The 16,384-nt window shown below is 41.5% G+C and overlaps 2 protein-coding genes across 2 annotated transcripts in view; both read left to right on the top strand.

Moving 5' to 3' along the window:
* Window positions 1-16,384, top strand: part of LSM5 (LSM5 homolog, U6 small nuclear RNA and mRNA degradation associated) — a 756,742-nt gene that overhangs the window by 642,632 nt on the left and 97,726 nt on the right. The window lies entirely within an intron of this gene.
* RP9 (RP9 pre-mRNA splicing factor) lies at window positions 5,308-13,140 on the top strand. The gene is made up of 6 exons (XM_050915833.1): window positions 5,308-5,513; window positions 6,956-6,986; window positions 7,802-7,931; window positions 8,258-8,349; window positions 9,825-9,886; window positions 11,032-13,140. Exons 1-6 carry the CDS (start codon window positions 5,308-5,310, stop codon window positions 11,261-11,263), a joined length of 753 nt encoding a protein of 250 aa, XP_050771790.1. The 3' UTR covers window positions 11,264-13,140.

The raw sequence follows: 16,384 nt of genomic DNA, 5'->3' as shown, positions 1-16,384 counted from the left end.
GATGAAACAGGATCTTTACCACTACAAACTCCAAGTGATCAATAAGGCAGTATCTCCACAGAAGGATGGAGGGAGTTCATCCATGCCATCAACTACCAGAGGCTTGGAGGACAGAATTTACAAAAAGGAAAACAATCATTCCTCTTGTAAGTACCAGCTATCAGTCTTTGGGATAGATCCAATAAAAAGATTTGGGTGCTTAAAAGGTAATGTAGCCTTACAAAGGGACTTCAAACTAAAGCTGCAGTTCAAATAACTTTGCTCATCTGCTGTCCAAGCCTAATTTCCAAAGACATTTCCTTGTTTAGCTGTAAAGCTTTCCTGCAAGTGCACATTTTTGAACACCCTAGGTAGTAACCTAGTCTTCACAGAAACAAACAACTCAATGCTTAGTTCACACCTGTGCTTGGTTGGGATCCAAAACTTTGATGTCCTTCTGCCCAATTTTCCTAAAAGGCTTGCCCCTGTAGACATTTACAGAGTCTTGAACACTGACAGGATCGGGACTGTACAAAATGCAGCTATGGCCATCATATTCTTTCAGACGTTTGCTCCCTCATTCCCTTTATGTGATGACGTATGCCAGTAAACATCACAGTAAAGGTTCAGGTGTGTAAGAACAATTTTCACTGCTGAGCAGTGCCATTGTAAACATGAGATTAATCTGAGAAGCGGGAAGTAAGAGCACGATATTGTCACCTGGTGCAATGGTGCTAATCAAGGGAGAACTGGGCTCTGGCCCCTGCTGAGAGCATTGATTTTGTATCTTACAGAAAGAAGTACAGTTTCCAGCGTTGGGATGGGCACCCCTCTTCGTGTACTCACAGCCAAGTTCAAACACACTTGTCCTTCTGACCCCATGAATCTCAAATGCTTTCCTCTACTGCTTCCAAAGAGTGGAACACAAATGGCGGGTGGCCCCCACCAACGTAGCCATTAGCCTGATGGTTAGGGTATTTTTTCCCGGTGAACCAGGAGCCACCATCACGGAATACCTAGCCTGAGGAGGGAAGCGAACCCAAGTCTCTCATTTTCTAATTGTTAAGCTAGTATACAAAAGAAATTGCCAGCACTTCTACTTCAAACAAAACTTTTCATTTCTCTGTAAGAAAGGATGTCAGCACCTCTCTTCACAGCTGGGGTTCCCCAGAGGTTAGAGGTGCCACTGCTGCTCTGAGGTTGCCTCCCCTGAGGTCAGAAATGGTCCAGATATTAGACTCACTCTATTCTGAACATCTCCTATCGGCTAGCTTCAGGCAGCCATGGGCTGGCCATGCTGGATTTAGACTGTGCTCTGCTCAGCCTGCTGCTGCTTCTGGATCCCCTTAGGAGGTGCTTAACTTCCCATGGAGTCTAACACGGGTTCTGGATTCCTCTCCTGTGCGTAATATCTGACGCATAATCGGAAACAGATCCTGGCCCAAAGCTCTAGCCAGCCAAAAATGGAGAAAAACAGATTGGCTGACATTCTGCCAGGGTTACACTCTCACAGGCATACTGATGCCCATGGGATGACATAGATGTAAATTAATTTGGCCCGAATATTATTGCTTGTAGTTGAAACATTCAGTTGTTTATAACAAAGTTGTAGTGGATATTATGAAACATACAGGCCTTTCAGATACTTCACATTGTGACAGCAATTAATATTTCTGCTTAGATGTTTTGGTGAAGCTGGAATTACAGCGCCATGACAGTCAGCTCTTATGGTAAGACAACATTTCCCCAAAAACTAACTTCTTGAAATGTCTGACGCACTACCTTCAAATGAAGGGAAAAAAAACCCAACACAACTTCAAATAAATATCCTGCTAAGTACAAGGAACCAGATCCTCAGCTAATATAAACCCTTTAAATAGAGCAGATTTAAGCAATTTACAGATACTGAGGATCTTTGCTCCAGAATAAATAGAACTGAAAATAATGATTACTTTTTTCCTACTCCCTCCTGCTTCACAATTCATTTTGTTTTGATCTTTCCTAAGGACTGATACAAAAGCAGCTGTCTCCTTGGGTAAGTGTGCAACAGTCACAGGAATCCAGGGCCTTTCTCAGCAAAGGAGAAAAAAGAAACTTTGGAGCTACCTACAGCTTTAAATAATCTCCTTCTATTAAAAATGGGGGGTAAAAAAAGCCTGACCTCGCAGCTAGGTACTTCTGAGCTGGGTAATAAAGTGATAAAGTTAATTTCTAAACAGATGAGGAAATGTATGAGAAAATTATTTGTATCAAACCAAAGAAAGAACACATTTAAACCACTGTGGCTGAGCAGATTTGCGTACCTATCTAATTTCGCCTTCTGTGTGCCCCATTAAGTTACTGCAGTAAAGAGTATTACGCAAATGCCCTGATCTGCTCAGAAATTAGGGCCTGGACGTACAAGCCACCAGGATGCAAAGAATGCAGCCAAGCTCTCATTGACTTAACAGTAAGAAGCGGATAATACACCATGGTCTGTCCTTCGGCCTCCACTTGCAACCCCACACTTCTGTTGAGACTATGCACTTAGTTCCTGAATTTGTGTCAACTATTCTGTCAAGGCTGAAGTCATTGAATCTGAGGTTATCTAAGCCAGGCCCTTACCTGCTCCAAACTGGCAGAGCTCTTCTTACTTCAGCCAAGCTAGGACAGTCAAGGGTGTATGAAAGCAAGACTGGCAGGGTTTCTGGAGAACTCCTGTCTCTTTTGCTATTGCACACATCCCTCCCATAGAATACCACTCGTAAACTGGAAACTCTGCATCTTAGAACTAATTGGGTTTTCTGTCACTGTCCTAATGGGCTGGAAAGCAGTTCCAGAGTCTGACTACCCTGTTGGTTTGAAAACATGGAAAATAGCAAAATAACACTGGAATGAAAGGGGGGCCAAAAACCTCCATTATAATGCTTGAGTTTGCTTCCAAAATAAAGTCTCTCTTTAGTAGGCATCAGCCCAGCTCGTACCTAACTTTTAGTAACTGTTGCCATTTCTCTAAATAGAGTGAAAAATTGATACTGTGTCTCTTCTAAGTTCCTTCAGACATTTTAAATGTAATTGCGACACCTAAAAATATTTCTCCCGCCTCACTCGTTGCTTGAAGATATATGACCATGTAAGGGACTGATTGCGATTTGACGTGTTACCACACGCTAGCAGTGTCACAGCAGCAAATCTCTTAGCCTCCAGCAAACATCAAGTCATCTGCTTAACCTGCTCCATAGTGGATTACCTTAAACCACATCACCTTGTGTTTGCCTCATACTATGCGTAGACACATAGATATTTAACTCAGATTAGCAAATAAACTGATTTTGCCTCTCAGCCTTTAGACAAGAGGTCTTCATTGAGTTTTGCACCTCTGGACAACTGTTGTGATCTGCCATTTCAAGAGATGGCAGCAACTCAGCCTCTTCTTCTCAGGTTAGGCCAAAAGAAAGGCTATTAATAAAAGTCCCAAAAGGCCCACTGCTAAGCAAAACACACAAGCTAACTACAGACCCATGGGATGAATGAAAAAGTTTTTCTCACAACTTACGCACCATCTCAAGACATCTCAGTCAGATGGGTATGTTGGAATTAGTTTATGAAGAGCAGAAGTTGATTTTTTTTGAGAAGTGTATCTGCAAGATTACGTCGCTTTGCTACTGAGTGATGTTTTGTGGTAGAATGGCCGCTGCATTCTTTCCAGTGTCAGTAAACCTACAAAATTTGGTGGATGAAATAAAAAACTTCATCAATATTATATATTAGTGGCATGACATGCAAAAGCTAGATTATTTTGCTTAAACCTTAAAATAAGCACCAAATCCTTGCAAAAGACTGAGACAGAATTAACTGGAAAAAAATAGTTTCCCGGGATCTGAAGTTACAATGGCAGCCACTTAGCTGAATGCAAGTGAGAAACAAGACACGTGATTTTGTCCCAAATAAGTAAGGTTTTACCAAATAGAAGCTAAAATGATATTAAAGTAGTGCTTGTTTAATAATATTACATTGTTAAATAAACCCTAAGATTATTTCCCTTGTAAAAGATAGGCTTTCTCACGACTTTTTGTCTTACTGCACTTCAGAACCACAGGGTGCTGTAATAGCAGTTATCAGGGAACGGTATCCTTTGCCTTTGACGTGCACTTTTGAAGCACTAGGATGATCACAGTTAAAATCACCTTCAGTTCCTGGACTTCTAACGTACATTTTTTGGGTTTCACTCAGCTTTTAAGTAATCCCTGAAATCTGATGTGCCCTTGAACTTCAGCGTGAGGCTAAAGTAGCAATTAAAACTTTGCCTTCCCAACACCGACCTGCCTCCATTCCTCATCTTGCAACAGAAAGATCACGGCTGGGGCAGGAAACGGCAAAACCTGGGGGCAGTTTCGGCTCTCTAGGGGTGCCCATACGCTGAAGAGGAGGGATTTGCCCTTTGCTTGTCAGGCAGCTCCAGCCGCAGCAGCATGGCCCTAGCCAGACCCCGCTGGGCCTGTGGCTAGACCCTACCCTGTAAGCAAGGCGTACCTCCCATGGCACCAACCTGCCCGTTAAAAAAAGAAAAGAAAGAAAAACCGAAACCAACTCCGTGTGCTCCGGATGCTGCGAGAGGTGGCCCTGACCTTCTCCTCCCTCCATCCACACGTATTTTTGGCCTCTTGCAAGCATGGCCTGTGACCACCAGGATGGGGGCCCTCCTTGCACACCCGGCCGCTCTCCCCAACCCCAGACGCCCCCCAGCTGCATCCCCAACTGTCCCCGAGGCCTCGGTGAGGGAGGCGACCCCCTCAGCCTGCCTCTCCGCCCCGGGCCGCCTGCTCCCCGACACCTCTTGGCTGGCCCACCACCATATTCCCCCAGGCCTATCCATACCCCCCCTCAGCCCCGGTGTCTAAATGATTGTGGCACTGAGGTGTTTTTTTTGTTTTTTTTTTTTTTAAATATCGGTGTTTTGAAGGCGCAACGCCCCACACTTTATTTCTAATCCCCGGGAAGGGTGCCAGGGGTGACCTGCGGGCAGCTTGGCGGGGCCGCCCTGCTGCCTCACCGCCCGAGGCGGCGGCGGGCTGCGGGAGGGCTGAGCGGCGCTGCCCCTCCCGCCCAGCCGGACCCGCCGAAGGGATGGTACGAGGGGAGGCCGCGGCGCGGACGGCCGTGGGCGGCGGGCGGTGGGGGCGCTGCCCGGCCGGGCCGCGCCGCCGTCGCCGGAGGAAGTCCGCGCTTGGCCGGGCGCGCCCCGCCCGGCAGGGGAAGTGAAACCGAAATGCGCAGCGTTGGAGGGCGGGGAGGGGAGGGGGCGTCGCCGTGGCCTCGCCGTCCGCCGCGGCTCCGTCCGCCGCGCCGATGTCCCACAGGGCGCGAAGGGGGCAGGAGGAGGAGGAGGGGGCGGAGGAGGAGGAGGAGGAGGAAGCGGCGAGGGGCAGCCAGGCGCGGCCCAAGAGCCACCCGGAGCCGGCGGCGAGCGGCGGCAGGACCCAGGACCGGCATGAGAGGAAACGGAAGAGGCAGGAGGCGCAGCAGCTCCAGAAGCTCCAGCACCTGGAGTCCTTGTAAGGAGCGGAGAAGGGGAGGCTGCCCGGGGCTCCCGCCCCTGCCCGGGGGACCGGAGGGCGCACAGCCCCCGGGCCCCGCCTGGCCGCCCCCCGCTCTGCTCTGAGCCCACCCCGCCGGCATTTGGGGCTCGTTTCTAGTGCAGGGTTGGGGTTTTTTTTTTGTTTGTTTGTTTTTATTTTCCCCCCAGCCCCGCGGAAGGTAGGGGCCCGTTCCCTTCCCGCAGCGGCTGCTCCGGCCCCGTCGCATTTTAAAAACGTGGCCCATTTTTATGCGTAAGCAGGCCCTGTGCTTCAGTCGTGCACCTGCTGTGTCTCGCCGAGCAGGGCCGGCGGGGCGGCCAGCGGCGCCGGTGTCTCCGGCGAGCCGAAAGCCGCTGACGCCTTGCAGGAGCGCGGTGCTCGCTGCGGGGCCGCCTGCAAAACGGCTTGGTGACTTCATCGCGGTTTGTTGGGGGGAAATGGGCCTCTTCCACATTCCTAGAAGTCTGGGAGTTGCAGCATAGAAGCAGAGGTTGTTCGGTTTCCACTAGAGTGGATTTAAAAAAAAAAAAAAAAAGTTAAAAAGGTTTGAGATCTGCCTGATGACTCCATCCTGTGGTGCTGGGAGAGGTTTATGCTATTTCATTGAAAGGGGTTTAATGGAATAAAAAGATCAGAAGGTTCACAAGAACATGATTTTTTCCTTTCCAAGTGAAAGTAAAAATCTGTTTGTTATGAAGTGCACTAAACAGCATCAAAAAGTTACTGTTATAAAGACCATTTCATAGCACCTTGGCATTTAACTCCTAAGCACATGCACTTTCTCAGTTGCTGTGCTCTATGTAGCACCTGCTAGCTATTTGGATTTTAATAAACTTTATATCTACTATTACCTCCAGAGAAATGCTGCAGGAAAGATGGTACTTTGGTCAGTAAGGTTCTGTCTTTAGGTTTAATACACAGAGAGAAGATGAAATTATTATATACTAGGTGTGGCTGGTGAAGATAGACGTAAGGAACGGTCTGACTTGGCATTTTCAGCTGAGTATGTCTATGATTCAGCAGTGCTGGAGTAAAGAAATTTGGATCAGTGAGATCTTGAGGAGGGGTGCTACAGAAAAAGAGGAGAGAATTGTGCATTTATGGTAACTGAAACTGAATTGGATGTACCACACATCCCTGCAAAGTAGTGCAGTGAAAATAGTTGTTCTTCCACAAGAATATGAATCTGAAGGATGTTTGCAACAGATGGGTGTGGTGATATGACAAACAATGTGTCTCAGTCTGCTTGCATCCAGGTATCCGTGTTCTGCTATATTTCTTGGTGATTATTGATAGAGTAAAATTGAAGGGAAAATGTGAGGTGAAGGTTTTAACTCTATACCATTGAAATACTATATTTTCTCTATTTATTTGTCTGTGCTAAGCTGCAGAGTAACAATATTTCTATTGCTTTTCAGCTATGAGAAACCTCCCCCAGGGCTAATTAAGGTTGGTAAATATCCTGCAGTAACTATTTAGCATTATGAGGGATTTTCACACAACCTGTCTTTTAGCCATTTATCTTAAGTGGCTACATTACCTATATAAATTACAGAGAGAAGTAGGTGATTCCAGGGGAAAACTCAGAGCTCCTCAGTTACAAGCCGACCTCTTTGACTTGGTGAATCCAGAGTGAAATGCCCAGAATCAGATAGGATGATACCAGTTCTTTCATCACCTCTTAGCACGCACACTTATTGCAGTATTTAATAGTGCGGATAGAGGGGAGTCATTTATGGTGAAGCAGATTTTCAGTTTGAATGACATCTTTTCAGGATTCTTCTCCATTGCTTGTGCTCAAATATTTGTGTAAAAATACTTTCCTTTCATAATGATCATTGCTTTTGACAAATTTATATACCTAAGCCATAATGTAGTGCTTTTAACCTAAAAAATACTGCTCTGTGTTGTAAAGCCTGTTTTTAATAGTTATGTCTTGTTAGCAGGAAAAGGAAAAAGAAGCCTCTGCTTGTCTGTTAAGTTTTCATTTATATTATTTATTTAAATAAATTACTAAAATAAACAGGAAGGAATGGAATTAATATGGCAATAAAGTTCAGACTGGAAATTCAAGGGTGAGGGAAAAAGAAAATTACTTAATGCTGTTAAAAGGGTCAGGTATTTTGGATCCTTTATGTGTTACAAGAAAAAGAAATGTTACAGGGGAAATAGGTTCTGTATTAAGTGAAGGCCCACTTGGAGTATTAATTTTTACAAAGTTAAAAAAACATATGTGATTTTGTTGTCCCTATCTTTTTCCATAGGAGAATGAAACAAAACCAGAAGACTGCATACCTGATGTACCAGGCAATGAAAGTGCACGAGAATTCCTGGCACACGCCCCGACAAAAGGGCTTTGGATGCCTTTGGGAAAAGAAGTCAAAGTCATGCAGTGTAAGGCTGAAAATATTCCAGATGTCACTGGACCTTTATATAGCCATCTGTTTACTCTGGGGGAGGGCAGAATGTCTGGTGGACAGATGACAAGGTCCAGGTAGATTGGCATCAAATTGATATAAAAGCAACCAGTATCTTGAAGGCTGTAATAGCCTTGCATTTTATAGACGTTACATGTATCAACATAGTATTTGTCTCTCTCTCTTTGTTCCAACAAATTGAAAATATTTTGCATAAATATGTTTGGTTTTGTCTTTTTCTTTTTCTTTTCTTCTTCTGATCTGACTCAGAGGTGCAATTCACTGCTGCTTCTTTTTTTAAAGGTTGGCGGTGTAAACGTTATGGACACAGAACAGGAGATAAAGAATGCCCATTCTTTATTAAAGGCAATCAGAAATTGGAACAATTTAGAGTAGTGAGTATAAATACTGTAGTATTATTGCTTGTATTTTTTAATACTGATTATGCGTAATCTTGCAAGTGAAGAGAAGCCTGTTAGATGATGCTTTATTAAGGACTTTTCCTCTGTCTCTAGTATAATATAGATGCCGAAAATCTCCTAATAAAGAAAAAGCTACAGATGTGGTTGGATGTTTGACTACTTTGCAGAAAATCTACTCTTCAAGAGGAAAATTAGTAATTTTTACATTTTAAATTGGAAATCTTCAAGAACCTGTTTCAACCATTATATTCAGTTTTTGTGATTAAAATGTCAACGTAACAAAATATGTTTAGTCAAGCTTGAGCTGCCCACATTACAGCTGCTTCAAGCCTTCTGCTCTCACTGTGAACAATCACATCATGAAGCCTGTTGTCTAGGTCTGTAATCCAGTCATTGTCTACAAGTCTGATCTCTTGCTACATGAGGCTATATCTCAGTTCTGCGGATTCTTTCTGCGTGACCTCTTTAACTTTTCCTGTTGCTCTGCATTGTTAACCTGTATTTCAAGCTCTCATCGCTCTGTGTCTTATGTCCTCATTTCTATCCTTGAAAAATGTAATCTGGACTCATTCTGTCCAGATTCTGGACTCATACTGATTGTATGCTACTGCAAAGAGTGTTTTCAGCCCTCTCCCATGGCCATATTGCCTCTATTCTTCATTTTTGCTCAGGCTTCTTCTCTGTTGCATCAAACTCTTGCTGTATATCCAAGGCCCTTCATGGTACATTCCCAACATCTTTCATGTGCTACTGAAATTTTAATTCCCACCTGTGGTCAGCATCTGATCTCTCCTCCCTGTTGAACTTGTTTGCTTAATCTTCTAACAGAAATGATCACCCCATCTTTTTGCTGCATTCTTGCACGGCGTAAACTCCCCTTAAATATCTGCAAAGTTTATTTGCTATCTTCCTTCACAACTATCTTTTGCTGCAGTGCTTGTTTAATTTAAAAATAACTGATTTAAGAACCAATAATGGTAGTGCATAGCATGCTAGGACAACTCCAACTTCATTATCCGTTTGTCTTGTATTCCTTGCTCCTGTATTCTTGTGCGTTTGTATCCAAGTTTTTAAAATATGCCATAAGGGCACAGCTCATTATTTTGAACTTCAGTATTCCATCTGTGTCTAGCTATTCCTATAGTATATGTATGGGTTTCTCTTAGTCAACTGTGATTGGAGAGGGAGAGAGGTAATATACCCAAGGAGAGTCCCCTTCATTGGTGATGTAACTAGATAAGCTTTTCCTAAAGTAAAAAAAACAGTTCAGATTCACGATGTTAAGTCTGAGAGTATACTTGTGAATTAAGAGCTTGCTAAGTGTATTTCATCTTTTGATAAAATCCTCTTGCATTGGGTTGCTTTGGTTTATTTGTTTAGGAAATGCAAGAGTCAGTGATAAATACTTTTATTTACCAACATTGGATTTTCTGTTTTCCACTTTAAAGGCCCATGAAGATCCAATGTATGATATAATAAGGGAAAATAAACGTCATGAAAAAGAAATGAGGTAAGTGTGTCTCTGTAGTAAACTGCATTTTCAATTTGGTTTTCATTTTATAACATGATACTAATGTATAGGTGAAATTTTGATATAAGCTTACCCTTACCTCAGAACATTTTTTTAATGGCAGTTTCTTTATGTTGGCAGAGACTAATGCATTTCTACTTTCTCAATAATCACTCAGTAGTACTTCCTACTTCTTTAATTCTGTTAGCTTCTATATTTTTTCCCAAAACAAAGTTTAAAGAGGAGTCATATTCAATTATGCCATAATATTCAGGTACTTGGTTAGTTGTTTTAGGCCTAAAAAACAGTTTGTGTTTTTTTTTTTTTTTCCTTTCACTGACTTCACTGAGATGTTTCTAAAATTTGGTACATCAGAGTGCCTTCAGTAGACACGAAGGGGTGGATTTAGAAAGCTAGTTCTAGTCACCTCATGTTGTTCCTCATGTGAGGTTGTTATTCAATATATAAAGCTGCAGAGTTTTTAATGCTTTATTACTTGAACTGCATCAGTGAGATAACTGAACAAACTATAGGTAGCCCATAGAGTAGTACTGCTGCTGTGGCTGTGTTGCTTTTCTTTTAAAAAAAAAAAAAAGAAAAGCAAATCCTTGGAGAGGATACTGAAGACAACAATAAAATAAGCAAATAGTTTGTCCCCATTTGCCAGTAATCCATGACGGTTCAAAGGAAGAGTGCCTGTCAAAAATAACCTCTGCATCTAGAGTCTACTCTGTCAGCTTCACTGACATCGTCTGTATCAGCAGGGCAATGAATGTCATAATATCATAATCCCAATATGCATCTGCGTATGGATAAGCATAGAACTTTTATGGGGGTCTGGTGATAGCTATTGCCTCATTATTTTGCACACATAAATATTGGCCAATAAGCTAGTCTGCCTTTAATATCCCATGGGATGGAAAGTCCCTGAGGAGAGAACATCTGCTTGTCTCAAAAGAGGTTGCTTTTATCAGTCTGTGAAAACTGTAATGGGAGTGTAATTCAGCAAAACAGGAAGTGTTCCCCTGCCCTTTGCATGCAGCTTCCATTCCTTAAGCTAGGAAGGAAACAGATGAAAGCTAGAATAAATTATTACAAGTAGAGGAGAGCTAGAAAGGATTCTCATTCATGTTTTTTAAACTCAGGATACAGCAACTGAAGCAGCTCCTGGAGGACTCTACCTCAGAAGATGATGACGATAACAGTGATGACAGTGATGAGGATGATGAAGATGGCAGCAGCTCCACTTCCTCAGAATGTAGAGATAAACACAAGAAAAAAAAGAAAAAGAAGGAAAAGAAAAAAAAAGAAAAGAAAAAGAAGAAAAAGAGAAAGCATAAATCATCTAAATCTAATGAGAAGTCGGAATCTGACTGACAGCAGTCACCTGCTGCACGCTCATTGACCCCTACTTGTGAACTACAAGGAAAGATCCAAAGAATGAGGAAGAAACCACCAGAAAAAGGGCTTTATTAAACTCAGAACGTACAGATGGATACATACAGCATCCTACACTGGCTGTCCTCTTCTGCCCCTCTGCAGTGCTGCAGCCAGAAAGAAGAGAGCTGCATTAAACAACACTCAATCAACCATATCTTTATACTGTAAAACCTGTGCTAAGGGCCATCTGTCTTGGTCAGCTTGGGCCTCTGCAGTGCCACATGTGACTTATCAGCAGAAAGCAGCGACTACCAAGGTATTGCCAACAAATCTGCAGAATTAGCAGACTGCCTATTGAAGTGTCTTTTCTCCATGAAGTTATTTTGTTATATACAAAGCCTCATTGTAACGGGACTGCAGTTTGCACCATGCAGAGCACTGAGAGTTCACTTACAGTGCTTATAATAAGCAGGTTGTACTGTATTTTTTTTTCTCTGCGTACTGGCTATGTGCTGAAGTTCAGTGTACTTGTCCTAGTACTGGCAATAGGGAAATAAAGAGCACTGCTGAAGTGGGAAAAAGTTAATCAAAAGGATTTACTTTAAGACAAAATTGCAGTGTCAGCAAGACTTCGTTTTTTTGTGTAGCAAAATCTCATCATCATCACCATTAATACGCACAGTTCTGCAACACCTGAAGTGTTCTCCAAACCATAGAAGTGGGAGCCAAGTGTAATGATGTTAGATGTTCAACTTTACTGTAAAGAGGTAGTGGTTTTAGTTATTTAAAAAGGGGGTTTCATGTTAGAAATGAAAAAGATTAATTTCTACATACACTTCAGTATCAGTTGTTTTGATACATTTGAGGTTTTTTTCCTTTTAAAAAGGCTTGGGGAAATAAATTCCAACTTATTTTTTATGTTTACTAGAATTATTTTATGTAGTAATATTTTATGAATCATCCCACAAGAATATAAATGTGTAAGGCTTTCAAAATGGTTTTCAACTATATGCATGTAAGCCACAGAACAGTAGTAAAGAACGTGTAAGCAGGAGGAAGGGAAAGTATTGTGTACTTAATTGACCGTCTGGACTGACCGTGCTTTTCTTTTAAATAATCTTGCAGACTTGACCAGAAAGATTGAGATAGCTATAAACTGCATTAGAGTAAGCATCTCCTTTTGAAACCTCAAGGTGCTGTGGTACAAAGCTGTGATTTGAGGACCTAGATGATATATTGGTGCTCTGCAAAAGGAGAAAGAAAAATAGATTTGCTTTGATGGGACAAGGAAGGACTTATATAGAACTTAGTCTCTGTGCTTATGCTTATATTGGGGGGAAAAAAAAAAGGCATGATAAAGCTCTAACATTAGTAGAGTGAACATTACAGTGAAATCAAGGAACCATAGACTAAAATGCATTTAAGATTTTTTTTTTTTTTTCTCCTGAGAGCTTTGGAAGAGAGGACAGGGGAAAGTATACATTAAAATGTGTTTTTATCCCTCCTACGTGTCTAAGAGTCATTTAGTAAAAATAAACCTCCATTCCTTGCCAGTCATTCACAATATGTTCAGGGAAAAACAAGGTAGTCAAGGCCTACTTACAGAAAGAGTCTTTATCTTATTCCCAGAGCTTGAATGTGGAGTTGTGTTGTATCCTCCAGTATTATTTAGCACATCTCCCTGTGATGGGAATTACTGGTGACTCTCGATAGTTCCCTGTATGAGCATCAACAAATTCAAAGCTCCTGGCTCTTTCACCAGAAAGAGATTTAACAGCTGAAATAGCATGAGGAGATTTATAATGGACAGGTTCCTCTGTATTGCCACGTTTGGTGCTGAGAAAATCCATGCGTTTATAGCATTTGTGATTGTGGGACAGATGCTGGAAGCCACAGCTAGTATTCAGCTGATGCATTCCAAGAGAATGCTTACTCAAGTTTGTCTAGAGCAGAGCTAACCTAAAGATCTCTTCAGTTACTTCAGCTTTTGTCATTTAAGATTCTTCTGAAGTTTAGTTTAATAAAAACAAATTCAGTTTTTCCTTAGTCTGTCATCCCATTCCTTGTTAGTGGGTCCTTCCCACTAACTTCCCGGGGTTTACTATTTGAACAATCAAGAAAAATAACGTAAAAGACCATTTCTAACTTATATCAAACACCATTTAAAAGTTTGTCTTAAGATACCAAATCACTGTTCTGTGCCAGACTAAAGATCTGTTTATACCAGTATCTTTTTCCACTCACAGTCAATAGCAGGTGCCTACACAGCAGAGCAGTGCAAACTCTAGTGGCATTATTTCTGTTATTTCACTGAAATGCTGTCTCAGCCTCTACTGCTTGTAGTGCAGGTACTTTGAATCATAGGTTATAGTTTAGTATTTAGTAGCCTTGGCTATATTTTTTCTTTTACATCCCATCACTTCTTGTAAACTTTGCAATTTCCTTCAGCAAGGAACTCTACAGATTAACTAATAATTAGTGAAGAAACATAATTTGCTTTCACACTGCTCCCTATTAGTTTCATTTCATACACCCTAGTTCTTGTACTGGGAGGCATATGAACAACTGATTCCTATTCATTTTCCCCATATCATTCCCAGTTTTATAAATCTCTATCATATCCCATACATAAAGATTTTAGTACGTCTTTACTGAAACTTATAAAAGTAGAGCTAGTTTCAAAATTAAAGCTAACAGTTTCAATAGAGCAGGATTTCTAGTAGTGCTGACTGGCAGCCACTGCTAGAGTGCTGAGAAGCATGATTCATTGCATCATTTAGCATTTTAAACAGTGCCAAAGCTGGCATTTAAGAGACTCTAGGTCTTTTAGAAATATATAGACTAAATACCAACACCCATTTATATTAATGGAAAATGATTCTATGTAGAAGTAAATCCAGAAAGCAAGACAGAAAGCTATAGTCTTGAAAGACTGATTAGCCTTATGTTTTAAATCTTAACCATTGGACTATTTAATGTTGTTGTTCAAACAACCAAGTTTTTTTTCCTAGTGATCCTTGCCTTCTTTGTAGACACGTATATTTCCATTTGAAAGTTCTGTTGAAGCGTGAGTGGTAGTAATAGCATAATTGTATAGTTCCATGAATCTAAGTGTGAAATGTAGCTACAACATACATAGCTCATAGGCAATACAGCTTCACAGGTCTGAAGCTCCCAGATCAGATTATCTTAATACTCTGAACCATTCTTGTCAGAAAGATTATTTCAGCAAAAACACTGACATCTGTCTTATTTCTTTGGCCATGAAATTACTTGAGGTTTATAGTCTTGTTGACTGAGATGGCCGGTGGCAGTGAGTCAGTCAGGGGAATCTGAGGACTCTTCTTTTTAAACAGTGCGTTTGTACTTCCTTGGTATGCCTACAGTTAGCATGCAATGACTAGGTGGGGGTTTTTTTTGCCATTGGCTCCTGTCTTCCATTGTTTGATTTTAATAGAAAGACCTGTAATTAATCTTTTCCAACATAAAGCAGAAAACAGGACATATTGTAAAACGGAAAGTTTTATGCCATCCAGGTGCTACCAAATTGAAAATTAAAATACAGAATTAAAACCTGGCAAGCCAGCATAACCCACTGGCTCCACTTCAGTGATTACACCACACCCACTTTGCAACAGAGATTTTAGTTAGCTACAAATAATGATTTAGAAATTCTGAGTCACAGACAGTAAGTCTGTCCAAACAAAGCTCCCAATATGGCAGTCTCAGAGGCTTCTAAGGTTTGTTACTGCTGTGCCGAGCAGCAGATGATAGATTTTTCAGCTGCCCTTCAGTAGATGCTGCAGCAAGCATGTGAAAACTTCAGAGGCAATGCAGTACTGCTACAGTTACAGGTTCACAATACTGCCAGCATTGCAGTTAATCACTGGGCAATCTCGCTTCAGTGGTAACAAAAGCTGACATGTATGTGCATCTGAAAAATTAAATCTCAAATATCACTGTGGCTAGTTACCTGGCTGAATAAGAGGAGCCTGGACTTTAACTCATAGCGTTTTAAAATGCAGTTTGTACTTCACAACCTTTCTGAAAAATTTTACCCACTGGAACATTACCTATAATCATAATTAAATATAATTGTAAGTCAGTTGACTTAAGACGCAGTCCACAAGTCATCCATGCTGCTGAGTGAAGAAAAAGCCAAGTAGGAGATTTAGTTTTAAGGTCACAGGACTAGTACTGTCAGAGTAGAGCATACCACGTATAACATTATCTAAGAAGTATTTCTGGAGCACTAGAACATTCATGCATACTACTTTAAGCATTGGTGTGGATACATAGCATGGGTATGCTACAAGATTTCAAGCAATTAGTTTAAAATAGCATTTGTTTTCAGACAAAGAGCTGTCTAAACACTCCTACTGCTACTCCCTCACATCTTGGGAGCTAGCATCACCAGGCCCTAAATTGCTTCTTATGTCTAGGTAGAAAGCACACTGACTAGTGCAAGACGTATGAAAGGACGACAAGCATGATCTTGGGACTACCTGTGAAATATTAGCCAGTCCCAAAAATGAGTGCCATCTAACTGTGAGGTCATGAATATTCCTTTATCAGACAAACAGCAAAAGACAAAGTTAAGTCTATCAGCAGAATTGACTTAGTATTCAATCCCAAAGCTACACTCAAGTTCAGGGAAAAAGCCACCAATCCTTACCTAAGAGGTCTCAGCTGTAGCTGAGGATTACTGTTAGGTCATCACTTATAGTCTTCAAGTTGAAGAGATTCTACCACTCATTCTCCCCATCAGAATAAAGTCTATCCCCCTCTAAGAGCAGCACATTCCTGTATTAGATATCCGAGAGCAGCAGTCCCATATTTTCCAGAGCATTAAAAAGTTCCATCCTTGAAGTAATTCCCTCCCTCATTTTATTCTTTGAGGTTCTGATGCAACAGAGGTTTTGTGCAGCACAAAAGCCAAATAAGAATTTGTATTCCTTATTTTCTTGCAGCGCTTAGGGTAGAGAGGAAATGAAAACTTGGCATCACAGTGTTAAAGTGGATCCTTTCCTCTAACAGCTTGGGGCAAAGGCTATAATTACAGTAGCTCTTTAACAAGTAATCAAGTGCTATTAAAAATAATAGAAAGATCAAGGATCA

The sequence above is a fragment of the Gymnogyps californianus genome, chromosome 2 (genome assembly GCF_018139145.2).
Source record: "Gymnogyps californianus isolate 813 chromosome 2, ASM1813914v2, whole genome shotgun sequence".
Lineage (NCBI taxonomy): Eukaryota > Metazoa > Chordata > Aves > Accipitriformes > Cathartidae > Gymnogyps > Gymnogyps californianus.
This window is presented reverse-complemented; position numbering and strand designations above follow the sequence as displayed.